The sequence below is a fragment of the Panthera uncia genome, chromosome D1 (genome assembly GCF_023721935.1).
Source record: "Panthera uncia isolate 11264 chromosome D1, Puncia_PCG_1.0, whole genome shotgun sequence".
NCBI classification, from domain to species: Eukaryota; Metazoa; Chordata; class Mammalia; order Carnivora; family Felidae; genus Panthera; species Panthera uncia.
The window spans coordinates 9582617-9607330 of NC_064808.1; the positions used below are offsets into that span (position 1 = coordinate 9582617).

The following is a 24714-nucleotide window of genomic DNA, read 5'->3' on the forward strand; positions in this document are numbered from 1 at the left end:
AAATTGGTCATCCAGGAAAAGGGGGCCTCAATTCCTAATTTTACTGTCCAAAGGGGGACCCATCTTCTAATTCAACCCAGAAGGCCTACTGTTGCGCAATCTCTCCTCTTGGACTGGGTGCTTTTTTCTAATTCTCACAAAGGCATCTTACGTATTGGTAGCCATGTTTTCAAATCATTGGCCCCCTGAACCCTATGTTTCTTCCAAAATTGTTGGCCTTTTCCTGGCATTATATCCTTTTCATTCAGGCTGGATCCCACAGATCCAACTATTTTACCTTCTTATTAGAACTCACAAATGCAAGTTTCCCACATTGTAATTTCACCTTCTCTGTATGGAGTGTTGTAGGGAAACCCTCACAATCACATGGATAAGCAGCACAACAAATACATGGTTTCAAATCTCATTGGCTTTATCTGTGTTTTTCATCTGCCCTTTGACTATGATTTGATCATTTCTGTATCTGATTCATATAACTCTTAACCCAAACAAGTCCTTTACCAACTACTACCTTTCACTCTTAGATGACTGCCTAGCCATTTATTTCAAAGGAAAAATTAAGGTTTTCATGCCCTTCCCTTATGTCTCCCAATATACGTATTTATTTACATGACAATTATTTCCTATTTGTTTACTTGCTGAGAACCGGGTATCCTTCCTCTGTTCCTAAAGTGTATATCTCTATGTCCCTGTGCTATTAACCTCATTTCCTTTCATGGGCTCATGATCCTTATTCCATCAGTTACCTCTTTGTCTGCAGTATATTCAAATCTTACTCCCTATTCTACATTTCCTCTTAAACTAGATATGTACTCAAGTCTCTCTCCCTCTTTTTTTTTTTAAGTTTATTTATTTATCTTTGAGAGAGAGAGAGCGAGCATGAGCTGGAGAGGGGCAGAGAGAGAGAGAGGGAGACACAGAATCCAAAGCAGGCTTCAGGCTCTGTGCTGACAGCTCAGCTGGGGCTCAAACCCACGAAACATGAGATCATGACCTGAGCCAAAGTTGGGTGCTCAACCAACTGAGCTACCTAGGCGCCCCTCAAGTTTCTCTTATAGTTGTAGTTTCTAGTTGATGGTTGACTGAACAGATGCTACTTCTTTCTTATGTCAACTCCAATGCCAAGAAATTAAAAAAAAAAAGCCCTTGCTACATTGGAAAACAGGAAGTGACATTATTGTTGAACCAGAATCTGTGAATTCCTAGGGAACAAAAAGCATACAGATTGTAAGGAAGAAAGAGTGCATAACCTAAAGACACTGCAACAGAAGATGGTTCTAAATGGTGGAAGTTCCTGCATTTCATGAACAAACGACATACACATATAACACACAGGTATTCCACTCCTGAATTCATTTCTTAAAGAAATTATTCAAGGGGCAAAGAACTGTAGGCAACCTAGATGTTTATCTCTAGGAGAGTGAATGTGTAAAATGTTCTGGATGCGTGCTGCAGAGTGTTGGGCAGCATTTAAAAATCAATTTGATAGATGTACTGATAGCAGTGTGGATAGATCTTAAAAACGTACCGTTGAGAGGAAAAAAAGTACGTTGTGTATGTATGTTGTGTGTTTGATCTACACGAATTACAAATACATGCCTACCGTACAATGCCATGCATTGTCTGGAAACACTTAAAAATATGCATATTGTATACAATGGAACAGTTGCTCATGGAGGGAGGGAAGTGTGAGTGGGGTCTGGGGGATGGGACATGGTGTTTTTTAAAAATAGAGGAGGCTTACAGACATATAAAATTTCTAACAAGGTAATGTACCTAAAATGTTTATAAAATTCAAAGTGTGATAAAACATAAAGCAAACTTGGGGGCAAAGAGATGTAACATTTTGGGAGCTGGACTTTCTAGAAATGAAAATCCAAGAGACATTCATTCATTTAGTCTCAATAATATAGGGAGATATTAAATTATAATACACTTGACTCTAGGCAAGCAATGCAAATGTTAGCAACATCTAGGAAGAAGGAAATATTAGAATTTGTATTTCAAGCTAATCTATTAAGAGACACTCACAGGTAATGGGATCTTTTATAATTTATACTGACTTTATTTTCCACAACGAGATGATTTCCTTGAGTCAGAATTTAGCACATCATCATATAATATTAGATCTAAATCCCACTCCAGAAACATTATACCCATTTTTAGAATTTCTATTGTATGGGAGAATCTATGACCAAATTCAACTTGAGATAAATTTATGCTCACCTCCCCACAGAAGAAAAACCATATTTATCAATTAAAAATTTTATTAATGAAATGGGGGAAAGGAAATACTATGATGGACTCCATTAAAATGCATTTTCCAAGAAGCCTCTTGAACAAAATGAAGTTCTTCATTCACCACTATGCTTTCCTCCTTGACTCAGGTCATTACGGTTCTTTAATATGTAGGAAAAGGATCCCCTTCTGCCGTGTACCTGAGGTAAGTTGGATGTTAGTAAACTGAACCATTAATACACTCCCAAATAAATAACTGCAGGATTTGGGGTAGAATTTTGGAAAGAATGCTAATTGGAAAGTTCTCATCCTTGAGCTTTAAAAATTAAACCATGGGCTTTTGGTGCTTTTAAAAAATTTTCCTTCCTCCTTCTTCCTCCTTTGCTGCCTTTTTCCTTTTTTTCCTTCTCTTTATTTTCTTTCTCCCTTCCTTCCTTTTTGTTTCCTTAGGTTGACAGCCAAAAATGATGTTATAGGAATAGATACATCCCTTAAAAATATTGATCACGTAAGAACATATAGTTTTCTACTCAAACTAAATTGCATTATTTAGTATAGTGTTGAATACCTATCGGTTTAAATTCTAATTGGGTCGAGAGCTATATACATTCTCATAGGTTCAATTCATGATTTTTCTCTTTCAATTTATTCATAGGGAATTATGAAGTTGACGTGTGTGTATGTGTGTTTGGTGCGTGTGATCTAAATATACGTGTCCTCTTTTTCTCCATCTCCCAGTATTAAAATTTATGGCAGCCAACACTTACAGCATGAGAGTTTGATATTATAGCACAACATTCATTTCTGTAATAGTTTAGATCCAATCTACTTTCTTGAATCCCATTTCCCACCACTCACCTCCACAAAGACTATACTCCATGCTAATTAATTTATTTACCATTTCATAAATATGCCTTGTTTGGGTTGCCATCTTAATCTGCAGAATTGCTTTTCTTTTTTTTTTATTTTTTTTAAATTTTTTTTTTCAACGTTTTTTTATTTATTTTTGGGACAGAGAGAGACAGAGCATGAACCGGGGAGGGGCAGAGAGAGAGGGAGACACAGAATCGGAAACAGGCTCCAGGCTCCGAGCCATCAGCCCAGAGCCTGACGCGGGGCTCGAACTCAAGGACCGCGAGATCGTGACCTGGCTGAAGTCAGACGCTTAACCGACTGCGCCACCCAGGCGCCCCAAGAATTGCTTTTCTTAAATAACCTCTATTTTGAATTAATCTGATAAAACTATTTGGAATAGAGATGGGATTATCGGAAAAAATTTTCCCTTTGGATTTTCCACTTTCTCTCGATACTCAGAGGCTACATCTCCATTTCTACTGCAAAAGGCATTTCCTTTTGAAAATACATGAGATGTCGTTCCATAGAAATTACAAGGGTGTTGAAAGCCTGATATCTGGAACACTGATTGCCTTTTAATACATTTTCTATAAAGTTTCCCTCTCCATTGCTAGTTTCTGAGATCCTAAGAAACATATCATTTGAGGACGTTTTCCCATATTCTGGTGTTCCATAATTTCCATAATCATACATTCCACACATGACACTTCTGATAGGAATGAAACCTAATAGTCTTGGGTATAGCTTTCAAAGCTGAGATTTACCCATATCATTCTTACCTCATCTCATAGCTTAGATGAAAGGTTTCCTTGGGCTCCTTCATTTTTTTCACATTATTTGGCAATTTGCATTTCCATTCTCCTATCAGAGCAATGGTTGATTTGATCTCAGTGATTTGTACTTTAGTATGAATGTTTCAATGCCTATCCTTACTTAGCAGATGCTTGAGGTGGAAGAAAATATTATCTGGGTGTCAATGGCTTCATCCAAGTACATATGAAGGCTTAGAACCAGAAATATTTGAAAACAAGATCTGTAAGTATCTCCCTTCCCCTTTTCTCTCAAATCTTTTTTCCTACTTCTGCTCCAAGACCCCCAGGGTTCTAGGCATTCTGATTCTTTTTTTTTTTTTTTTAGTGTTTATTTATTTTTGAGAGAGGCAGAGCATGAACAGGGGAGGGACAGAGAGAGAGAGAGAGAGAGAGAGAGAGAGAGAGACAGAATATGAAGCAGGCTCCAGGCTCTGAGCTGCCAGCATAGAGCCTGATGTGGGGCTTGAACTCATGAACCGCAAGATCATGACCTGAACCGAAATCGGTCGCTTAACCGACTGAGCCACCCAGGTGCCCCTAGGCATTCTGATTCTTAATGATCATTTCCTAAGTCTCCCTATGTATCTGGTCTAGAATACATAGATAAACCACTCTTTCCTCCACATTAACGTTGCATTCCTTCTGAGTTGTTCTTATGATTCAGTGATCCTTAAACCTGGGCCTCTGATAGGGGAACTGGGGAGGAAAGGGCAGATGTATCTTTTACCAAAGTTCTCTGATTCTGTGATGTTGAGGTCAGTTGGAGATAAAGTTTGTCTTTAGACATGAAGTAGTAGATGTGGAGGAAGTAGGAAAATGGATTTTACCATCTTTTCCAACTTCTAGTTACTGTAAAATCGTGGTTTCTGAAAACGCCAGAGTCTACACTTTGCTATTCAACACATTTTCTCAAACTTTGAAAATTAAAGATACAAGACTTCAGCATTCCCATATCCCTGGACCTGCTTATAACCTCCAAAAAGTTCTTTTTGTTTGTTTCTAGTGAAATATCTATTGACTTAAGCAGACTCAAGCCAGAAAATCATCTATCTTCTATCCTGTTCTCTCATGAGGTGTGAACATAAAAAAAATTATGTCATACAAAACATCTTTGTCTAGGGCCAATTATTGTTCCTCAGTTGTGTAGAAACCTGTTCAGTGCACATTAGTACAGTGTGTTTTCAGCTACCTTTAACACATCTTAGAGACGACACTAAAATCTTATTAAAACTTTAGTTCAGTTCTTCAAACAGGTTCATAATGGAAGCCAGTATCTTCTAATTCACCAAGGGAGAAAGGAGATACTTACCACATCTTTATTATCTGAGATGTTTAGCTTTGTATATCCAATGGGCCACCGTGCACGCTGTAAACAACTCCAAGATGGTGAATAAAAACAGATATTCTGAAAGGATTTTACCACTTCTCTGTTTCCAAAAATAAAATGTACATTCCTTAAAGATATCTATACGTTAACACTTTAAAAATAATCAAAGCATTGTACAATTAATTGCAAGAAGATAAAAAACTAAGAGAATAACCACTCAATATATCCTCAGCCCCCCAAACTGTGGTTATTTATATATATTTTCTTGATCATAGTGATAACTCATAATTATTGAGGATGAGCATAAGCTGACAGTTTTCTGCCAAATGGATAAAGAGAATCATCGATTACGTTTTCCTGTGTGTGGTTTTGGGTAAGGTCAGCAAATTTTCACTGAAGCCAGCGGACCTCTAGAGAAGATGGACTCGGAACACTCCTGAAGTTCGGTGTTACAGAACTTATTTAATGGAGAGACGTTTAGAATTAGGCCTGTTTTAGGAAAGGGCCCTAAAGACAAACTTACAGTGGAGGGAAAAAAAAGGTTTGGGTTTATGACTAGACTCAACAGAAGGGCTTTTGTGTCCTATGGGTAGGTGGTTTCCTCCTGGGATTGTGCCTCTGACTATAAACCCCAGTAGACCCATATCCTTGTAGGACACTTGGATAGTGGCAGGCCGGAAGGGCCCAAAGCACTTTGTGACAAGGCCACCATGGGCTATTGAAACCAGTTTTCAATACTGACACCATTTGATAGCAACTGAATCCATGACATGTGAAATTATGGGCATGTTGGTAGATTACTGAGGTAGTCTACTACTACTCAACGAGAGGTTTGGGGTCCATATTGAATCTTTGGCTGTCAATGTTCTTGAATAATTTGAGATGGTCAACGGGGAAGAAGACCTTGGGTTTCTTGCTTATATAAGCATTGGTGGTTCGAGAGATAAGTTGGAAAAATGAAAGAATCAAGATTATAATTGCACTCCAACCCAGTAAAATGAGACATTCCTATTGTGTAAATATAATCTGAAACAATATCTGGAGGCTTATGTTTATTCAAGGTTTTACTTTAAGGTATCCTTCAGGGTATGTGTCATAAAATATTAGCATTCCCTGCAGCCAGAAGATGTTTCTCTGATGTGTCATTTAACTGATTTCTGTTAGGGCTCAATTTTGTGTAGTGAAATAACTTGGAATTTAGACCATTTTTTATTAGAATGAATGTTCTGCAAGTAAAGAGCTCTGACCATGAGTAAGTAGATTAACATTTCTTTTCTTTTTTTGTTAATGTTTATTTATTTTCGAGAGAGAGCATGAGTAGGGTAGAGGCAGAGAGAGAGGGAGACAGAGAATCCCAAGCAGGCTTTGCATTGACACAGGGCTCAAACCTACAAACCATGAGATCATGACCTGAGCCAAAATCAAGAGTCAGTCGCTTAACTGATTGGGCCACCCAGACGCCCCAACATTTCTTAGCTTATTTCTGTAATTGAGTCAGAGACATAAATCATTCCCTGAGGAAGTTTACAATCCCACTTGCTGTAAAATCACTTTCAAAGCTATGTAGAAATAAGAAAAATTCAGCAAAATGCAAACCAACATATGTGCTTTGGAACTAGCTAATTAACTAAGAGTTTGGGATTTTGAAGTAAAGAGAGCTTGCTGTATTAGGCTAAAACTTTAGAAACAGGCAACATCTGGTAGGCTCAAATCAGAAAAGCTGGTTCCTAGGTCTTGGTCAAAAGCCCATCTCTTTTGACCTCTGTCAAGCTCTGGGCAGATAGGATAGAACAGAAAGACAGGAATCCACAGACAAGGTTTTAGAACTTATGGTTTTAACTCCCACCCAACTTGCTTAGCACTGATTCCTATCTCCTTGCCATCATAGCTTCTTCTCCCCCCCCACATGAACAAACATATATGGTTAAATGCACAAATGTCCACAGTCCCACGTGGATAGAAACACAGCTATACACACAAAGTGAAACACAAACATGGACACACTTAAAACAGACTCAGACCTGCTGACAGGAAGATTGACAGACACGAAGCAGGAAGTTCAGAAAGATCCATATAGTCGTGTGTATACAGAACTGATTACACATAACATTCCAAATCACATCCATTTATAGTGTTCGACTTTATTCTGTCTGAAGATCACATCCCTGGCGAGCATAAATCCCTGGGTCCCTGGGTGTCACAAGTACATAAGGATGTTATTTCCTTCTTTGAAGATCAAATCTTGCTATAATACTCTTGATCATTTAAGGTCTGGGAAAACTGGCTTCTGAGATGAGGTACCTAGGAAGAACTGAGCTGCCCATTATAAAACTACTAGGTGGGCCTATTGTATACCAGAATTGGTATATAATACCAGTTTTGAACACAATACTAATTCAATACCAGAATTGAATATAATGCCAAACCACTCAAAACACATCTATTAATATTTAGAATACGTTCCAGTTGCTTACTTGAGGTTTGGGGTGATCCTAGGTTTAGAAAAGTAACCTGTAGTTTGAACCACATTTGTAGCAGAAGGCACACATCAGAGTACATTAATGATAAAGGTCACTGCCATATCCTGCCTAATACTTAACTACTTCGATCGCGCACCAAAGAATTTAAATGTAACTCTAAATCTGTGACGAAATTCTCGTAGAAACCTGGTATTTACCTCGGGCCAAATAGGAGCTTGTGTAGTCAAACTGTATATTATAAACTCAAATGATATTATAAGCAGACCAATCACGGCAGCGCAGGCACTTACGATGTTCACTGCTATAGTATAGGACATCTGGAATAGAAAGAAGAGAGTCACCAGTCACCGGAAGTTATCCATATACATCACTGCCAGGTACATTCAAGTAGAAGATTTATACAAATCCTGATCTTTCCAGAATAGTAAAGGCCATCAAAAGGACTGTCAGAACTGCAGATTTGTCCCAATAACTGAACAATTTGGGCGAAAATAAAACTTTTGATGTAGTGTGCATATATTTATTCCTTCTCTGACAACTAATTGTTGAATGCCAATTCTGTATCATGCAAACTGTCCTCTGTGTTGTTAGATAAAGAGGCAGAAAAGGAGTGGTCCTGCTCTCAAGGAAGACTGGTGAGGAAGATGTACAAGTGTCTATCAAATGTGAATAAGATGGAAAAAATGTTAACAATAGAGCCAAATTTTCAGTGCCACACAGGGTCAGATGACCAGAGAGCTAATATTCCAGGAGTTCGCCATGGTTCATTTAACAGTGCTAGAAGGGGAGTCGGGGAATTTTGCTGGAGAGATAGGTGTCATCTAGATAGATAGGATTTTATCTTGAAGATAGTGGGGAATTAATTACATCCCTCAAAGTGCCATTGTTTTCAGGCCACATCTTGTTAGGCTATGTACTCAGGACAATGCATATGTAAATGTTGCTGCATAATCACACTTTGCCCATAGATGAGGTCAGAGGAGTGATAAGCCCTATGATACTTTTGGAGGATATCCTTGTCTTATACTTATTTCCTTGTTCTCATTTGCATCAGTAGAATTCTATCTTTTTTTTTTAACGTTTATTTATTTTCGAGACAGAGAGAGACAGAGCATGAACGGGGGAGGGGCAGAGAGAGAGGGAGACACAGAATCTGAAACAGGCTCCAGGCTCTGAGCTGTCAGCACAGAGCCCGACGCGGGGCTCGAACTCACGGACTGCGAGATCATGACCTGAGCTGAAGTCGGATGCTTAACTGCCTGAGCCACCCAGGAGCCCCAAATCGTATGTTTATCTATATGCTGTTCACTGTTGTACACTGATCTTAATTTATTCTTTTGGAATAAATTCCCCTTAGAGATAATTACATTAAAATAAAATGTTCATTAACTCTTAAAATCAAGTATTATAAGTTTTACACTTTCTTTCTCTTTGATTATTTCCACATAGATTTTGAAATCAACTTACCAACAATGAGAAAAAATCCTTTTAGGACTTTGATTGGGATTGTATTGGATCTATAAAATCATTTGAAGGAAAACTGACATCTTAAAAGTGTTTGCTTTTCCATCCATGAACATACCCATTTATTTAGATACTGTTCAGTTTCTCTCTGTGATGTTTTGTAGTGGTCGATGCAAAGGTTTTGGAAATATTTCATTGACACTTAGGGATAAATTCTTGTTTTTTAAGTTTATTTATTTTTTTTTGGGGGGGGGGATGTGTGTGGGGAAGGGACAGAGAGAGAGGATCCCAGCTCCATGCTGTCGGCTCAGAGCCCGATATGGGACTCACACCCATGAACCATGAGATCATGAACCGAAATCAAGAGTTGGATGCTTAACCAATTGAGCCACTCAGGTGCCCCTAGGGAAAATAATTTCTAAGGGTTTTATTTTTGAGTGCAATTGTAAAGGTGTTTTTACAAATTTCATCTCCAATACACAGAAATACAGTGGACTTCTTAATGTGAATTTTTATTCCTCAATGTTGATAAATTCTAATTAGTTGAATATTTTTTTGTAGGCTTCTTAGAATGTATAGGAATGTCTATGAATAAAGTAGGTATTACCATTAACTTTTTAACTTGATGTTTTTTATTCCTTCTTCCTGACTTAACTGCACTAGACAAGAACTCCTGTACAATATTAAATAAATTTGGTGAAACAGTAATTACGTGCAACATTCGGATCCAAGGGAAAAACAGGTTTTTACTGTTAAGTATAATATTAGCTATAGATTTTTTTGTAGGTGCCCTTTAGTGGGTTGAGGACATTCACTTCTACTATTTTGATAAGATCCTTGTAAAAAAAAATTTCAAATGCTTTTTCTTCATTTCTTTAATTACCTTAGTATATTGAATCACACTGATTGTTTTTCAAACATTGAACCAAGCTTGCATTCCTGGAATAAATTCTACTGCATTATGATTTTAAAAATATATCACTGAATATGATTTATGATATTTTAAGTGTTTTGACATCAGCATTCATTTTTCTTTTAAGGTCCTTGCTAATTTTTGGTGTCAGGATTATGTTGGATTTCAAAAATTCTGTTGGAAAATGTTCCTTCTCCTTTGTTTTCTGAAATATTTTGTGTACCATGTGATATCATTTGTTCTGAAATATTTTGTGTACCATGTGATATCATTTGTTCATTAAATCTTTGATAGATTTATTACTTAACATGTGTGCCTTGAATTTTCTTCATGGAAAGATCTTTAATGATTAATGCAATTCCTTTTAACAAATAACAAAATTATTTAACAAATAATTTTCTATTTCTTCTCGTCCTTTTGGTAAGTTGTGTTTTTCACAGTTTATTAGTATAATGTCATTTATAGCATTTCCATGTTATTTCTTTACTGTCTCTAGTATCTGTACTGATATTTCATCTTTAATTCTTGATATAGTAATTTGTGTTTTATCTTATTGTTTCTTGACCAATCTTACCAGAGGTTTATCAATTTTATTAATCTTTTCAAAGAACAAATTTTCAGCTTTGCTAGTTTCTTGTTTATCTATTTTCTATTTTATTGGCACCTGCTCTTATCTTTATTGCTTCATGCCCTCCACTTACTTTGTATTAAATATTCTCTTTCTTTTCTAGTTTTTAAGTTGGAAATTTAGATAATTGGACTTTAAACACTTCATTTCTTCTACTATACACTTTTAAAAGCTGTAAATTTCCTTCAAGCATTGTTTTATCTCAAAAATATTGATATGTAGTGTTTCTGTCATTCAGCTCAAAATATTTTCTAGTGTTTTTTTGTGATTTTTTTATTCATGTGTTATTTCTTAACTGTATTGTGTAATTTCCAAATATTTGGATTATTTCTTGGATATACAATGATTAGTTTTTAATTTAATTTGCTTTCATTTTAATTTAATTCTATTTCAAGTTATTTCTGTTCCATCAGTAGGTTGCCTATAGTAAGAATAATAAACCTATTCTATAATATTTCATGCAATCTTGTGAAATTTGTTATTATTTTGTTTCAATGTATGCTGTATCTTGGTGAACATTCTATGTGCAGTTTATTTTTTTTTATTTTTTTTTTCTATGTGCAGTTTAAAAGAGTATGTATTCTAGAGTCTTTCTCTGTGTAGTGTTTTACAAAGATTAACTAAGTCAAATGTTTCAATTTTCTACTCCTGGTTTTTGTTCACCTGTTCTATCAATTACTTAGAGAGACATGTCAAAATCTATTATGATTGTGGATTTTTCTATTTCTCCTTTTATTTCTTTAGTTTTTGCTTCATTTATCTTAAACTTCTAATATTAGATACCTACATATTTGTGGTAGTTATGTATTCCTGATGAATTAACACTTTATTACACTGAAATGTCTCTGTTGGTAGTCACATGGTATGTCTTCGTATTTATTGGTTCTTAATGATTATAACACATGAGCTTCCTTATGCTTATGCATGTCCATCTTTTCATGTATATTTTTTGATATTCTATTACTTCTAGTGGGCATTACTTGTTTGGCTAGTCTGAGGATATCGGACTTTTAACTGGAATGTTTGTCTATTTACATGTGATATGATTATTGATATATTTGGGTTGTTCTATTTTTTTTGTTGTTTTTCTTTCTCTGCTTTGAGTTAAAATATTGTTTTTAAGGTTTTTATTTTACTCATTTGAGAGAGACAGAGATAGTGTGAGTGGAGTGGGGACAGAGAGAGGGAGAGAGTGAATCCCAAGCAGGCTCCATGCCGTGAGCGCAGAGCCCAATGCAGGGCTCGAGCTTACGAAACCATAAGACCAGGACCTAAGCCGAAATCGAGTCAGATGCTTAACCGACTGAGCCACCCAGGCACCCCTGGGTTAAAATATTTTTTAAGCTTTTGTTTCCTTAATGGGAAATTTATTTATTTTTATTAATTTTTTTAATCTTTATTTATTTTTGAGAGGGGGGAAGCCGGAGTGGGGGAGGGGCAGAGAGAGGGAGACACACGGAATCCAAAGCAGGCTCCAGGCTCTGAGCTGTAGCACAGAGCCTGATGCAGGCCGCCAACCCATGAGTTGTGATCATGATCTGAGCCGAAGTCCGACACTCAACCAACTGAGCCACCCAGGCGCCCCTCCTTAATGGGCTTTTTAACTGCATAGTTTTGTATTATTGTATAGTCTAGGTTCTACTATATGTATCCTTAATATATCACATTCTACTCAGAATTAATATTGTCCCACTCCTTGTAAAACATAACACATTTATGGTATTTTAATTCTATTTACTTTTGTGTTACTTTTGTAAAATATTTTACTCACACATGTTATAAAATTGAAAATATAATGTTAATTTTTAAAGTGAGGTATATAATTGACATGCATGATTATATTGCTTTCAGGTGTACAACATAATGATTTGATATTTGTATATATTACAAAATGATCACCACAATAAGTCTAGTTAACATCCATCATCATACATAGTTAAAAAAATTTTCATCCTAGTGATGAGAACTTTTAAGATTTATTCTTTGGGGCACCTGGGTGGTGCAGTCGGTTAAGCATCGGACTTTGGCTCAGGTCATGATCTCATGGTTCACGAGTTCAAGCCCCACATCGGGCTCTTTGCTGTGTGCACAGAGCCTGCTTCGGATCATCTGTCCCCCTCTCTCTGTCCCTCTCCTGCTTGTGCGTGCTCTCTCTCTTCTCTCTCTCTCTTTCTTTCTCTCAAAAATAAATAAATAAAAAGTTAAAAAAAGATTTATTCTTTTAGCAGCTTTCTAATATGCAATGCAGTATTATTAACTATATCAGTTGCCATGTTGTGTATTACATCCCTATGCTTATTTATTTTATAATTGGAAGTAGACACATTTTGACTCCCTTCACTCATTTTGCCCACCCCCACCCTCCACTTCTGGCAACCACCCATCTGTTCTTTAGTTGTATAAAGTTTTTTTTTTTTTTTTAGATTTTTAGAAATTTTAGACTTTTTGTAGACTATTCATATATATATGTAAATTTAGATTTTTCTAGGCTGAGATTGCACTGTATTTGTCTTTCCCCACATGACTTAGTTCATTTAGCATAATGCCCTCAAAGTCCGTCCACGTTGTTGGAAATGGCAAAAATTCATACTTTTTTATGAGTGAGTCATATTCCATTGTGTATATGTGTGTGTGTTGTTCTTGTATCTTGGCTATTGTAAATAATGCTGCAATGAACATAGGGATGCATGTATCTTTTCAAGTTAGTATTTTTGTTTTCTTCAGATAAATCCCTGGAAATGGAATTGGTGGATCACACGGTAGTTCTAGTCTTAACTTTTTCAGAATCCATCATATTGTTTTCCGTAGTGACTGCACCAGTTCATTCCCACCAACAGTGCACGAGGGTTCTCTTTTCTCCACATCCTCTCCAAAACTTATTTCCTTTTTTTTTTATTGTAGCCATTCTAGCAGGTGTGATATTAGGGTTTTGATAGGCACTGCCCTGGTGTTTAGTGATGTTGAGCATCTTTTTGTGTGCCTGTTGGCCTTCTGTATGTTTTCTTTGAAAACAACAGGTGCTAGTGAGAATGTGGGGAAAGCAGAACCCTTTCGCACTGTTGGTGAGAATGCAAACTGGTACAGCCACTCTGAAAAACAGTATGGAGTTTCCTTAAAAAGTTAAAAATAGAACTACTCTATGATCCAGCAATTGTACTACTAGGTATTTACCCAAAGGATACAAAAATACTAATACAAAGGGATACATGTACCCCTGATGTTTATACCAGCATTATCTATAATAGCCAAATTATGGAAATAGCCCAAGTGTCCAAAGAAGATGTGGTATATATATGCAATGGAATATTACTCAGCCATAAAAAGGAGTGAAATCTTGCCATTTGCAAGGGTGTGGATGGAGCTAGAGAGTATTATGCTAAGTGAAAGAAGTAATCAGTAAAAGACAAATACCATATGATTTCACTCATATGTGGAACTTAAGAAACAAAACAAATGAGCAAAGGGGAAAAAAAAGACAGAGGCAAACCAAGAAACAGACTCCTAACTATAGAGAACAAACTGATGGTCACCAGAGGGGAGGTGGGTAGGGGGGATGGGTAAAATAGGTGATGAGGATTAAGGAGTATGCTTGCTGTGATGAGCACTGGGTGTTTATGGAAGCATCGAATCACTATATTGTACACTGGAAACTAATATTACACTATATGTTAACTAACTGGAATTTAATAAAAACTTTTTAAAAATGTCTATTTCAATTCTCTGCCCAACTTTAAACTGGTTTGGCTTTTTTGCTATTGCCTTGTGCTTGATATTTATATATTTTGGATATTAACTCCTTATCCGATATATGATTTGTAACTATTTTCTCCCATTCAGTAGGTTGGCTTTTCACTTTGTTGATGGTTTCCTTTGCTGTGCAGAAGTTCCCAATGTGATGTAGTCCCATTTGCTTATTTTTGCTTTTGTTGCCTTTGTCTTTGGTGTCAAGTCCAAAAAAAAAATCATTGTCAAGACCATTGTCAAGGAGCTTATGGCCTATGTTTTCTTCTAGGAATTTTGTCTTCAGGTCTTGCATTCAAGTCTTTAATCCATTTGAATTAATTTTTTTGTATGGTGTGAGATAGTGGTCTAGTTCCATTCCTTTGCATTGTGGCTGTCCAGTTTTCTTTAAAATTTTTTTTAAAGTTTATTTATTTTGTGTGTGTGTGTGAGAGAGAGAGAGAGCACACAGGAGGGGCAGAGAGAGAGAGGGAGAGAGAGAGAATCCAAAGCAGGCTCCGCACTGTCAGCACACAGCCCGATGTGGGGTTCAAACTAATGAACCGTGGGATCATGACCTGAGCTGAAACCAAAAGTCAATGCTCAACTGATTGAGCCATCCAGGTGCCCTGCTGTCTAGTTTTCTTCACACCATTTATTGAAGAGACTGTCCTTTCCCATTTTATATTCTTGGCTCCTTTGTCATAAATTAGGCGACCATATATGCATGGGTTTATTTCTGGGATTTCTGTTCTCTTCCATTGATTTATGTGTCTGTTTTTATGCCATTATCATACTGTTTTGATTACTATAGCTTTGTAATATAGTTTGAAATTAGAGACCACGATGCCTCCAGCTCTGTTCTTCTTTCTCAAGATTGCTTTTGGCTATTTAGGGGTACATTTTTTGTTTTTAGTAGTCAGTAAAGATATTAAGAAATAAAAAACACAATATTTTGTCTTTACCTATATGTGGTAGGCTAAATAATAGCTCTATAATAGATGTCATAATCCCCAGAAACTGTGACTATGTAAATATGAGGCAAAGGGGAATGTATAGATGTGATTAAGTTAAAGATCTTGAGATAAGGTTATCCTCAAATATCTGGTTTGGCCTAATGTAGTAACAAGGGTCCTTGTAAGAGGGAGGAAAGAGGATAACAAAGAAAAGACAATGTGTTTATGAGACAGAGGATAAGAGATTAGAATGGTGTGGCTCCAGCCGAGGAATGTGGCAGCCTCTAGAAGCTAAAAAAAGGCAAGGTACAAAATCTTCCCAATAGCCTCCAGAAGGAAAACAGTTCTGTCAACATTCTGATTTTGAGACTTTTGATCTCCAAAACTCTAAGATAAAAAATTTATGTTGTTTTAAGTCAATAAGGTTGTGGTAATTTACTACAGCAGCAATAGTGCACTAACATACTATATATTTATCATTTCTGGTGTTCTTTATTTCGTCTTGTGTGTCCAAGTTTTCATCTGCCACCACTTCCCTTCAGCCTGAAGAACGTTAATTTCCGTTGGTATTGTAGATCTGATAATAGAAAGATTTCTCAGCTTTTGCTTATATGAAAATGAATTGATTTCACCATTGATACTAAGGGGATATTTTCAGTAGGTATGGAATTCTAGTTGACAGTTTTTCCCCCCAGTGCTTTAAAGATGCCATTACATTGTTTTCTTGTGTCTTTTTTAGAGTAGAAATCTTGCACATATGTTGATATATTTGTTTCTACGAGTCAACAATTTTAATATTAATGTAAATGGTATTTTAACATTTGTTTATCCACTGGTTTCTGCAAGCATATAGAAAGATAACTTATTTGGTTTTTATATATTGAAGATATAAAATTCATTTATTTCTTAAAGTTTGTCATCCAGAAAAATTTTTTCTTCTTTCCAATATCATATACTTCCTTTTTCTTTGCCTTATAGCAATGGATAGGACACCTTAAATAAAATACTGAAGATATATGATGATAGCTTATATGCTTCTCTTGTTAAAAGATAAAGCATTAGGGGAAGTGTTAAAATTTTCAGTTTTCACTATTAAGCATGATATTATTTCTCCCTCTCTCTTTTGACAGATACCTTTTATTGTTTTTTTTTTCATTCATTGAGTTGATCACTTGATTTTTATGTTTTTAATGTGGTAGATCACATTGATTTATTTTCAAATGTTAATCTAACCTTGCATTTCTGGAATTAGTCATGATGTATGATCCTTTCTATTTGCATTTTTCACTATATTATCCTTTCTATTTGTATTTTTCTATATTCTATATTTTATTTGCTAATATATATTTTTAGGATTTTTACATCTATGGTCATGAGGGATTTTAGTCTGTAATTTTCTTTTAAGATCCAGGTAGAGTTTTAGAATCAATGATATATTGTCTTCATAATGGGTTGGGAGGTATTTTTCTTCTTTTTCTATTCTCTGGTAGAAAGTGGCATAGCTTCTCCTAATATGATTATAGATTTCTCTTTCTCTCTTATTTTGTCAAATTTTTTTTGCTTATTTTAAAGTTACCTTAATAGGTAAATATTTATGGGGCACCTGGGTGGCTCAGTCAGTTGAGCATCCAACTTCGGCTCAGGTCATGATCTCATGGTTTGTGAGTTCAAGCCCCGCATCAGGCTCTGTGCTGACAGCCTAGGGCCTGGAGCCTGCTTTGGATTCTGTGTCTCCCTCTCTCTCTGCTCCTCCCCTGCTCGCACTCTGTCTCTCTCTCAAAAATAAATAAAGATTAAAAAAATTTTTTTTAAAGGTAAATATTTAGGATTATTATACATTATGTTGAACTAAACCTTTTACTATTATGCAGTGTCCCTTTCTAATAAAAATCTGATAACTTTTGCTTTAAAGCCTACTTTGTATAATATTAATACAGCTTTCTTTTGGTTGGTGTTCACAACAAATATTGTTATTCCAACTTCTACTTAAACCTGTCTATATGTAAAGTATGTTTTTGTTTTAAACTTAAAAAAAAATTTTTTTTAACATTTTATTTATTTTTGAGACAGGGAGACACAGAGCATGAACAGGGGAGGGTCAGAGAGAGGGAGACACAGAATCTGAAACAGGCTCCAGGCTCTGAGCTGTCAGCACAGAGCCCGACGCGGGGCTCGAACTCACGGACTGCGAGATCATGACCTGAGCCGAAGTTGGCCGCTTAACCGACTGAGCCACCCAGGTGCCCCTAAAGTATGTTTTTAAAATAAATAACAGCAGTGTAAGATGAGGATCCAACTTTATCATTTTTCATATTGCTTATTTGGTTTTCCAGTACCATTTGTTGAAACGACTATCCTTTCCCCATTGGGTATTCTTGAGTTCCTTGTTAAATATTGGTTGACTATAAACGCAGGGATTTAATTCCAGGCTCTAGATTCTGTTCCGTTGGTCTGTGCTATTTTATGCCAGTGCCATACAGTTTTTATTACTATAGTTTTGTAGCATAGTCTGATATCAGGAGGTGTGATGTCTCCAGCTTTGTTCCTTCTCACGTGACTCAGAGACAATGCTACCTCCTTACTGACTCTCCTTCTTCTGGCAAATAAAACTGTTATCTCTATAGTTGCTACAAGTATTCTGACTTACCAAGAACGTTGAACGCATCCTCTCTGTTAATACTGCAAAGACTCCTGAGAAGAGAAACTGAAAACAAAAATCACATTTATTAATATACCTACTCATTATTTTTATATATAAACTTAAAGAGTAAAAGAAGTCTGGAATGCTGTAACATGAGGAATATTATCTTAATTCTTTGGTGGGACCATCGAGAAAATAATTCCAAAAATAATTCAATTTTCTGTATTACAGAGATGGAGAAGGCAAGAAGTCTCTGTTCAGTAAAACAACACATGCATTGGAAATGGAACTATGTGGATCTCAAGTTGACTTCATAGGGCAAAAGGAGTGTCAAATTTTACTTAGATTTTGTCAGTCATAATCTAGTGATCCCATAATGTGAATTACGAGAAAATATATCCCATTAATGAACTTACTACTAGACAATGATATATACTGGTGATTTCACATGGAAGTACTTTTATTACAATGTTAAAAATATTTTAGTAATGGAAAATATAATTCAGAAATAATTTGTTTCATTTTACATGTTTAAATATAAGAATTATATAATGTCTTCCATGAGTAGCTTGTGCTGAAACCTTCTATCATTTCCTAAAACTTGTTAGAAAGATGACAGGGTGTACCAGAAATTTATTTATTTCATTGGTACAACTTTACGCATGCATGGAAACTTCCCATAGCATTAAAACATTAACTATTCCATTAGTGGTAAAGGGAAGGAATGCTCTTTCCCCAGAAAAATGGGGCCACTAACATGTCAATACTAAGTAGCATTTTGGGGTCAGAAGGCTCTGAATTTGAATTCATTGCACTTTGCTTTCTATGTGACTCAATAGAGTCACATAGACTCTATCATTAGTTTTGCTTTTTTCATTGGTAAAATGGGGATTCATATTTTCTGTCTTTCTGTTTTACTGTGTTGTTGTTGTAATAGTTACATAGCAATTCGCTGAATTATTTATACCCAACTTGGTCCTACTAGCTTCCACCTAAGGCTCAGAACTACATTTTCCAGAATTCCTTTCCTCTGATGGTCTCTGCTTACAAGTGGCCAAAAGAAAATCTGGAGCAGTATTTGGAAGAGAGAAGGGAAGGAGAAAGTATCACTCTCACAAGATCATGGCGATCAGACATGGCAGCCATGGCCTTATTTTTTTTTTTTTCTCCTATTCCTCTGTTATGTTTTCATTTTTGTCTTCCACAGGCAGTTTCCAGACTTCTCCATAACCTTCCCTCGGCAACCCCACTCTGGTGGCCAGGAACCCATGGCTTCTTAGATTTAATTACAACTTCAACCTTTCCACTCTTGCCGGTGCCTCAGGCAGAAGCAGTTAGAGACCCTCCTTACAATTCTCCAACTCTCCTTTCCACATCTTCTCATCTCCAGGAACTCCCACATTTGTGAAGGCTCCGATTCTCATACTAGTTTCTGTATTTCCATAAATCTTGTGGTGGTCCTGTATTCTTAAAAAAAACAACAACCCTGCAGTGAAATAAACACTTTACCAAGTGCTTTTCCAAGTACTAAGCACTTGACCAAGAAGACTCTGTTCTTCCTTAGCATCTTGGACTTTCTCCACTTGAGGTTCTCATTCTGGAAAAGCCTCCCAGAAAACCAAAACAAACCAAAACCAAAGTCATCAGAAAGAAGACCATTACCAGGATGTTTTTTTTTTTTTTTTAAATTTTTTTTTTTAACGTTAATTTATTTTTGAGACAGAGAGAGACAGAGCATGAACAGGGGAGGGTCAGAGAGAGGGAGACACAGATTCCGAAACAGGCTCCAGGCTCCGAGCTGTCAGCGCAGGGCCCGACGCGGGGCTTGAACTCACCAACCGCGAGATCATGACCTGAGCCGAAGTCGGACGCTTAACCGACTGAGCCACCCAGGCGCCCCTAATGTCAGATAGAATCATGGTCATAAAGAAAATTACTGTAGTTATTTATTGTATATTGCAGAGCTCATCCCAAAGTGCAGAGCCTGAACACATACGTTCATTCACTTTTGCAGCTCCATTTCTGGCTGATGATCCATTAAAAACAACAAAGGAGTATATGAGCAACAGTGAATTCCAAATGATTTATAGTTAGATCATCAACTGTTTCAAAGATGTCAATTCCCCTGAAGAAGGGCTTAGGACATAGAGACCAGCTAATGGGATGTGGTATGGCAAACAAACAAAACAAAAACAAAAAACCCTTGATTTTATGGGCTATAACTGATTTATAAAATTCCCATTTTCTCTATTCATACATTTATATTTGTCAGACTCAGGCTGATGGTATATAAGAGAATATTTGGGGGCCACTTTAAATAGGTGAATCGGGCATCTGGGTGGCTCAGTTGGTTAAGCATCTGACTTGAGCTCAGCTCATGATCTCACAGTTCGTGGGTTCGAGCCCCGCATCGGGCTCTGCTGACAGCTCAGAGCTTGGAGCCTGCTTTGGATTCTGTGTCTCCCCCTCTCTCTCTGCCCATTTTGTAATAATATTGATTTTTTTTTTTTTTTTTGGTGTTGAGTTGTGTAAGTTCTTTACGTATTTTGGATAGTAACCTCTATTGGATATATCATTTGCAAATGTCTCCTCCCATTCAGTAGGTTGTCTTTTAGTTTTGTTGATGGTTTCCTTTGCTGTGAAAAAGTTTCTTATTTTGATGTAGTCTCAATAGTTTATCTTTGCTTTTGTTTCCCTTGCCTTGGGAATTATATCTAGAAAAATGTTGCTACTGCTGATATCAGAGAAATTACTGCCTGTGCTCTCTTCTAGGATTTTTATGGTTTCAGGTCTCACATTTAGGTCTTTCACCCATTTTGAGTTTGTTTTTGTGTATGGTGTTAAAAGGTGGTCCAGTTTCATTCTTTGCATGTAGCTGTCCAGTTTTGCCAGCCCCATTTGTTGAACAGACAGTCTTTCCCCCGTTGCATATTCTTGCCTCCTTTGTCAAAGATTAATTGACTATATAAGCGTGGGTTTATTTCTGGGCTCTCTATTCTGTTCCATTGATCTATGTGTCTATTTTTGTGCCAGTACCATAGTGTTTTGTCGTATATCTTGAAATCTGGGATTGTGATATACCCAGCTTTGTTTTCTTTCTCAAGATTGCTTTTTCAAGATTTGGGGTCTTTATGGTTTCTGCAAATTTTAGTATTATTTGTTTTTAGTTTTGTAAAAAATGCAATTGGTATTTTGATAGGAATTGAATTGATTCTGTAGATTGCATTGAATCTGTAGACATTTTAACAGTATTAATCTTTCCAATCCATGAGCACAATATATCTTTCCACGGATTTGTGTTGTCTTCAATTTCTTTTATCAATTAAAAAAAAATTTTTTTAATGCTTAGTTTTTGGAAAGACAGAGAGAGAGAGAGAGAGAGAGAGAGAAAGGAGCAGGAGAGGGGCAGAGAGAAAGGGAGACACAGAATCTGAAGCAGGCTCCAGGCTCTGAGTTCTGAGCTGTCAGCGTATGGACCTACGCAGGGCTTGAACCCATGAACTGTGAGATCGTGACCTGAGCTGAAGTCAGACGCTTAACCGACTGAGCCAGCCAGGTGCTCCTCTTTCTTTTTTTTTTTTTTTTCAACGTTTTTTATTTATTTTTGGGACAGAGAGAGACAGAGCATGAACGGGGGAGGGGCAGAGAGAGAGGGAGACACAGAATCGGAAACAGGCTCCAGGCTCCGAGCCATCAGCCCAGAGCCTGACGCGGGGCTCGAACTCACGGACCGCGAGATCGTGACCTGGCTGAAGTCGGACGCTTAACCGACTGCGCCACCCAGGCGCCCCAGGTGCTCCTCTTTGATCAATGTTTTATAGTTTTCAGAGCACAGGTCTTTCACCTCTTTGGTTAAGTTTGTTCCTAATTTTTTTTTGTTTGTTTTTTTGGTGTAATTGTAAATGGTGTTGTTTTCTTAATTTCTCGTTCTGCTGCTTTGTTATTAGTATATAGAAATGCTATTGGTTTCTGGGTATTAATATTGTATCCTGCAAGTATACTGAATTGACTTATTAGTGGAGTCTTTAAAATTTTCTATATATAGTATCGTGTCACCTGCAAATAGTGACAGTTTAACTACTTATTTACCCATATGGATATGGATGCCTTTTATTTCTTTCTCTTGTATAATTGCTGTGGCTAAGACTTCTGGTACTATGTTGATTAACATACACAGATTTTCAACTGTGCCGGGGTCAGTGTCCCTAACCTCCACCTCATTCAAGGGTCAACTGTACTTTTGTTTGTATGCCACTCGGTTTTGTCATGGTTTGTTATATAACAATAGATTACTAATAGTAACTTTTGCAATGAGAACTACTTTGACCATTCAATTTAAAACAATAACCTATATCCTTTCACTACTTCCCCAGAACCTTCATTCCCCCCTACTCTACTTTTTCTTTTTTACTTCCATAGCCCTTGTAACATACTACCCCTGCTACAATAAAGCTCCCTAAAGTCTGGGATCTGTTTTGTTTGCTGATGCATTTTAGGCAGCAAGAACAGGAACTGACATATAGTAGGTACTCTATAAGTACTGGTTGAATGACCAAATTTCAAATTTCTTCTCCTTCTCTCCTTCTTCTTCATATTATTGTTATTATTATCATTATTAAGATTTTCACTCAGGATTTTGTGGGGACAATGTTGCATTATCCACCACACTCGCAGACATAGTGAGTTTTTCTTTAGAGATTTCTTTTCAATTCCATCAAATTCTTCTCAGATCAACAGAACAAAAAGACTTCAATTTTCTTTCCCTATGTAAATTCTGTATGTCCCACTATTTCCTTAGCAATTGTGCTCGCTCATATTGCTTGCCCCACTGGCAAAATAAATGGCCTATGGGTAGTGAAATAGTCACCAACCATTTTCTATTTTACAAAAATGCGCCTTATGCACCTTACTATTACTATTGTTCCCATTATCCAAAGAGCATGTAAAAAGTATCCTGTTTACAAAGACATACTCTTATTATGAAGGAATATTACTGGTAAGGATCTAGGTTCTTTTCCTATTGATAGATTCCTTTTCAACTAGATATGAGAATGCATTCATTGAGAATAGAGATTGTGAATTTTTTTTGTGTTCTATCTCTGACACACTGCTTGGTCCGGAAACAGTCACTAAATGTGATGAATAAATGAACAACAATGAAGGAATAGATTATTCACTTACACACACAGATGACCAGTATGTGTATCTTGTTATTACTACAAGAGGAAGATACGCTTTTCCAAATGCAATAACTTGTGTGGTAAACAAATACGTCCAGAGCTGTCCCACGAAGTGAATAATCAGACCGGTCATTATTTGTACGGCCTGGGAGGAAAGAATGCCATTAATTAATTACTACTATTCTAGTTCAATCTTTGAAAGGAACAAACATCAAGAAAATGTCAAGATGGAGCAAAAGGCGACTACCTAACAGAATTTTAGGATTCTCAACATTTAATTTAAATGAGGAGGCTTTGTTATTATTTCAGAGCAGTTTTCAGATACGATGACTATTCACATGCCCAATAAAATTGTACTAGGAGCTTGTTTATGTACTTGGTTAGCTAAGAGATCATATGGCATGATTCTTGGAGCCCTGAAAGAATTGATGTCCCTCAATGTTCATCAGTGCCTATGTGGCCAACAATCTATACCTGCAGATACAGCTACCAGACTTGGCATTTCTGACCTTACTTGTCCTTCTCTCATCCTCCTAAAATTGAGATTTTCTTTTACCACCCCCATGCCCATCTGGACATATAGTAGAGTCCTCTGTCCTTTACAAACAGGAGTCAAAAAAAGAGATAGTGAATCCTTGGGATTTTTGGTTTCTTTTTTTTTTTTAATGCTTATTTATTTTAGAGAGAGAGAGAGAGAGAGAGAGAGAGAGAGAGAACAAGCGAGGGGCAGAGAGGGAGACACAGAATTTGTTTTTTTTCAATATATGAAGTTTATTGCCAAATTGGTTTCCATACAACACCCAGTGCTCATCCCAAAAGGTGCCCTCCTCAATACCCATCACCCGCCCTCCCCTCCCTCCCTCCCACCCCCCATCAACCCTCAGTTTGTTCTCAGTTTTTAAGAGGAGAGACACAGAATTTGAAGCAGGCTTCAGGCTCTGAGCTGTCAGCACAGAGCCCAACGTGGGGCTTGAACTCACGAACCATGAGATCATGGCCTGAGCTGAAGTCGGATACTCAACCTACTGAGCCCCCAGGTGCCCCAAGGGATTTCTGGTTTCTTATAACTCTTCCTAAGAAACCTTATCAGGTGTGGAGATTGAGGAGGATTTCTGCTCACTAAAGCCAGACCAGCTATGATCGTTTCCAAGTCAAAGGAGGAGGAAATTTTTAAGCTTGCTATGTAGAGCCACAACTCGCTGTAGGGACTTTCCATTGGTTTTCAGATACATGTTTCTCAGGTGTGCCTCCTTCTGCCACAGCTGAATCAACCACCCCTCCTTGCACCTCCCTACCACTGAAACACAGGAGTTAAGCCTGAAAAATCTGAAGGAGTTAAGCCTGAAAACTCTGAAGGAGTTATATCGGAGTTCAGATCCTAGTACCTCTTGCTTTACTCGTGTTTCTACAATGCCTGGGGACACTGACATCTTTTTTTCCTCACAGATCCTCATAAACAGGATAACTAACTTGAAATTTGCAACAGGCTTCTGTTCTGGT

The 24714-nt window shown here is 36.9% G+C and overlaps 1 protein-coding gene across 13 annotated transcripts in view; it reads right to left on the reverse strand.

The window, feature by feature from the left end:
• Positions 1 to 2249: 2249 nt before the first annotated feature.
• LOC125932906 (membrane-spanning 4-domains subfamily A member 14-like) overlaps positions 2250 to 24714 on the reverse strand; it is a 28509-nt gene continuing 6044 nt past the window's right edge. For 5 of the 13 annotated variants that reach the window (XM_049645646.1, XM_049645674.1, XM_049645628.1 and 2 more), the window contains 5 exons: positions 23216 to 23359; positions 18041 to 18097; positions 7910 to 8029; positions 5215 to 5271; positions 2250 to 2438 (listed from right to left, as the gene is read on the reverse strand). In XM_049645646.1, the coding sequence (XP_049501603.1) occupies positions 2355 to 2438; positions 5215 to 5271; positions 7910 to 8029; positions 18041 to 18097; positions 23216 to 23359 (462 nt within the window). In that variant the 3' untranslated portion in view covers positions 2250 to 2354. Of the gene's footprint in view, positions 2439 to 3872; positions 3955 to 5214; positions 5333 to 7909; positions 8030 to 18040; positions 18098 to 23215; positions 23360 to 24714 lie in introns of all 13 variants that reach the window. The other 8 variants (XR_007460797.1, XR_007460789.1, XM_049645665.1 and 5 more) reach the window with 8 other exon arrangements.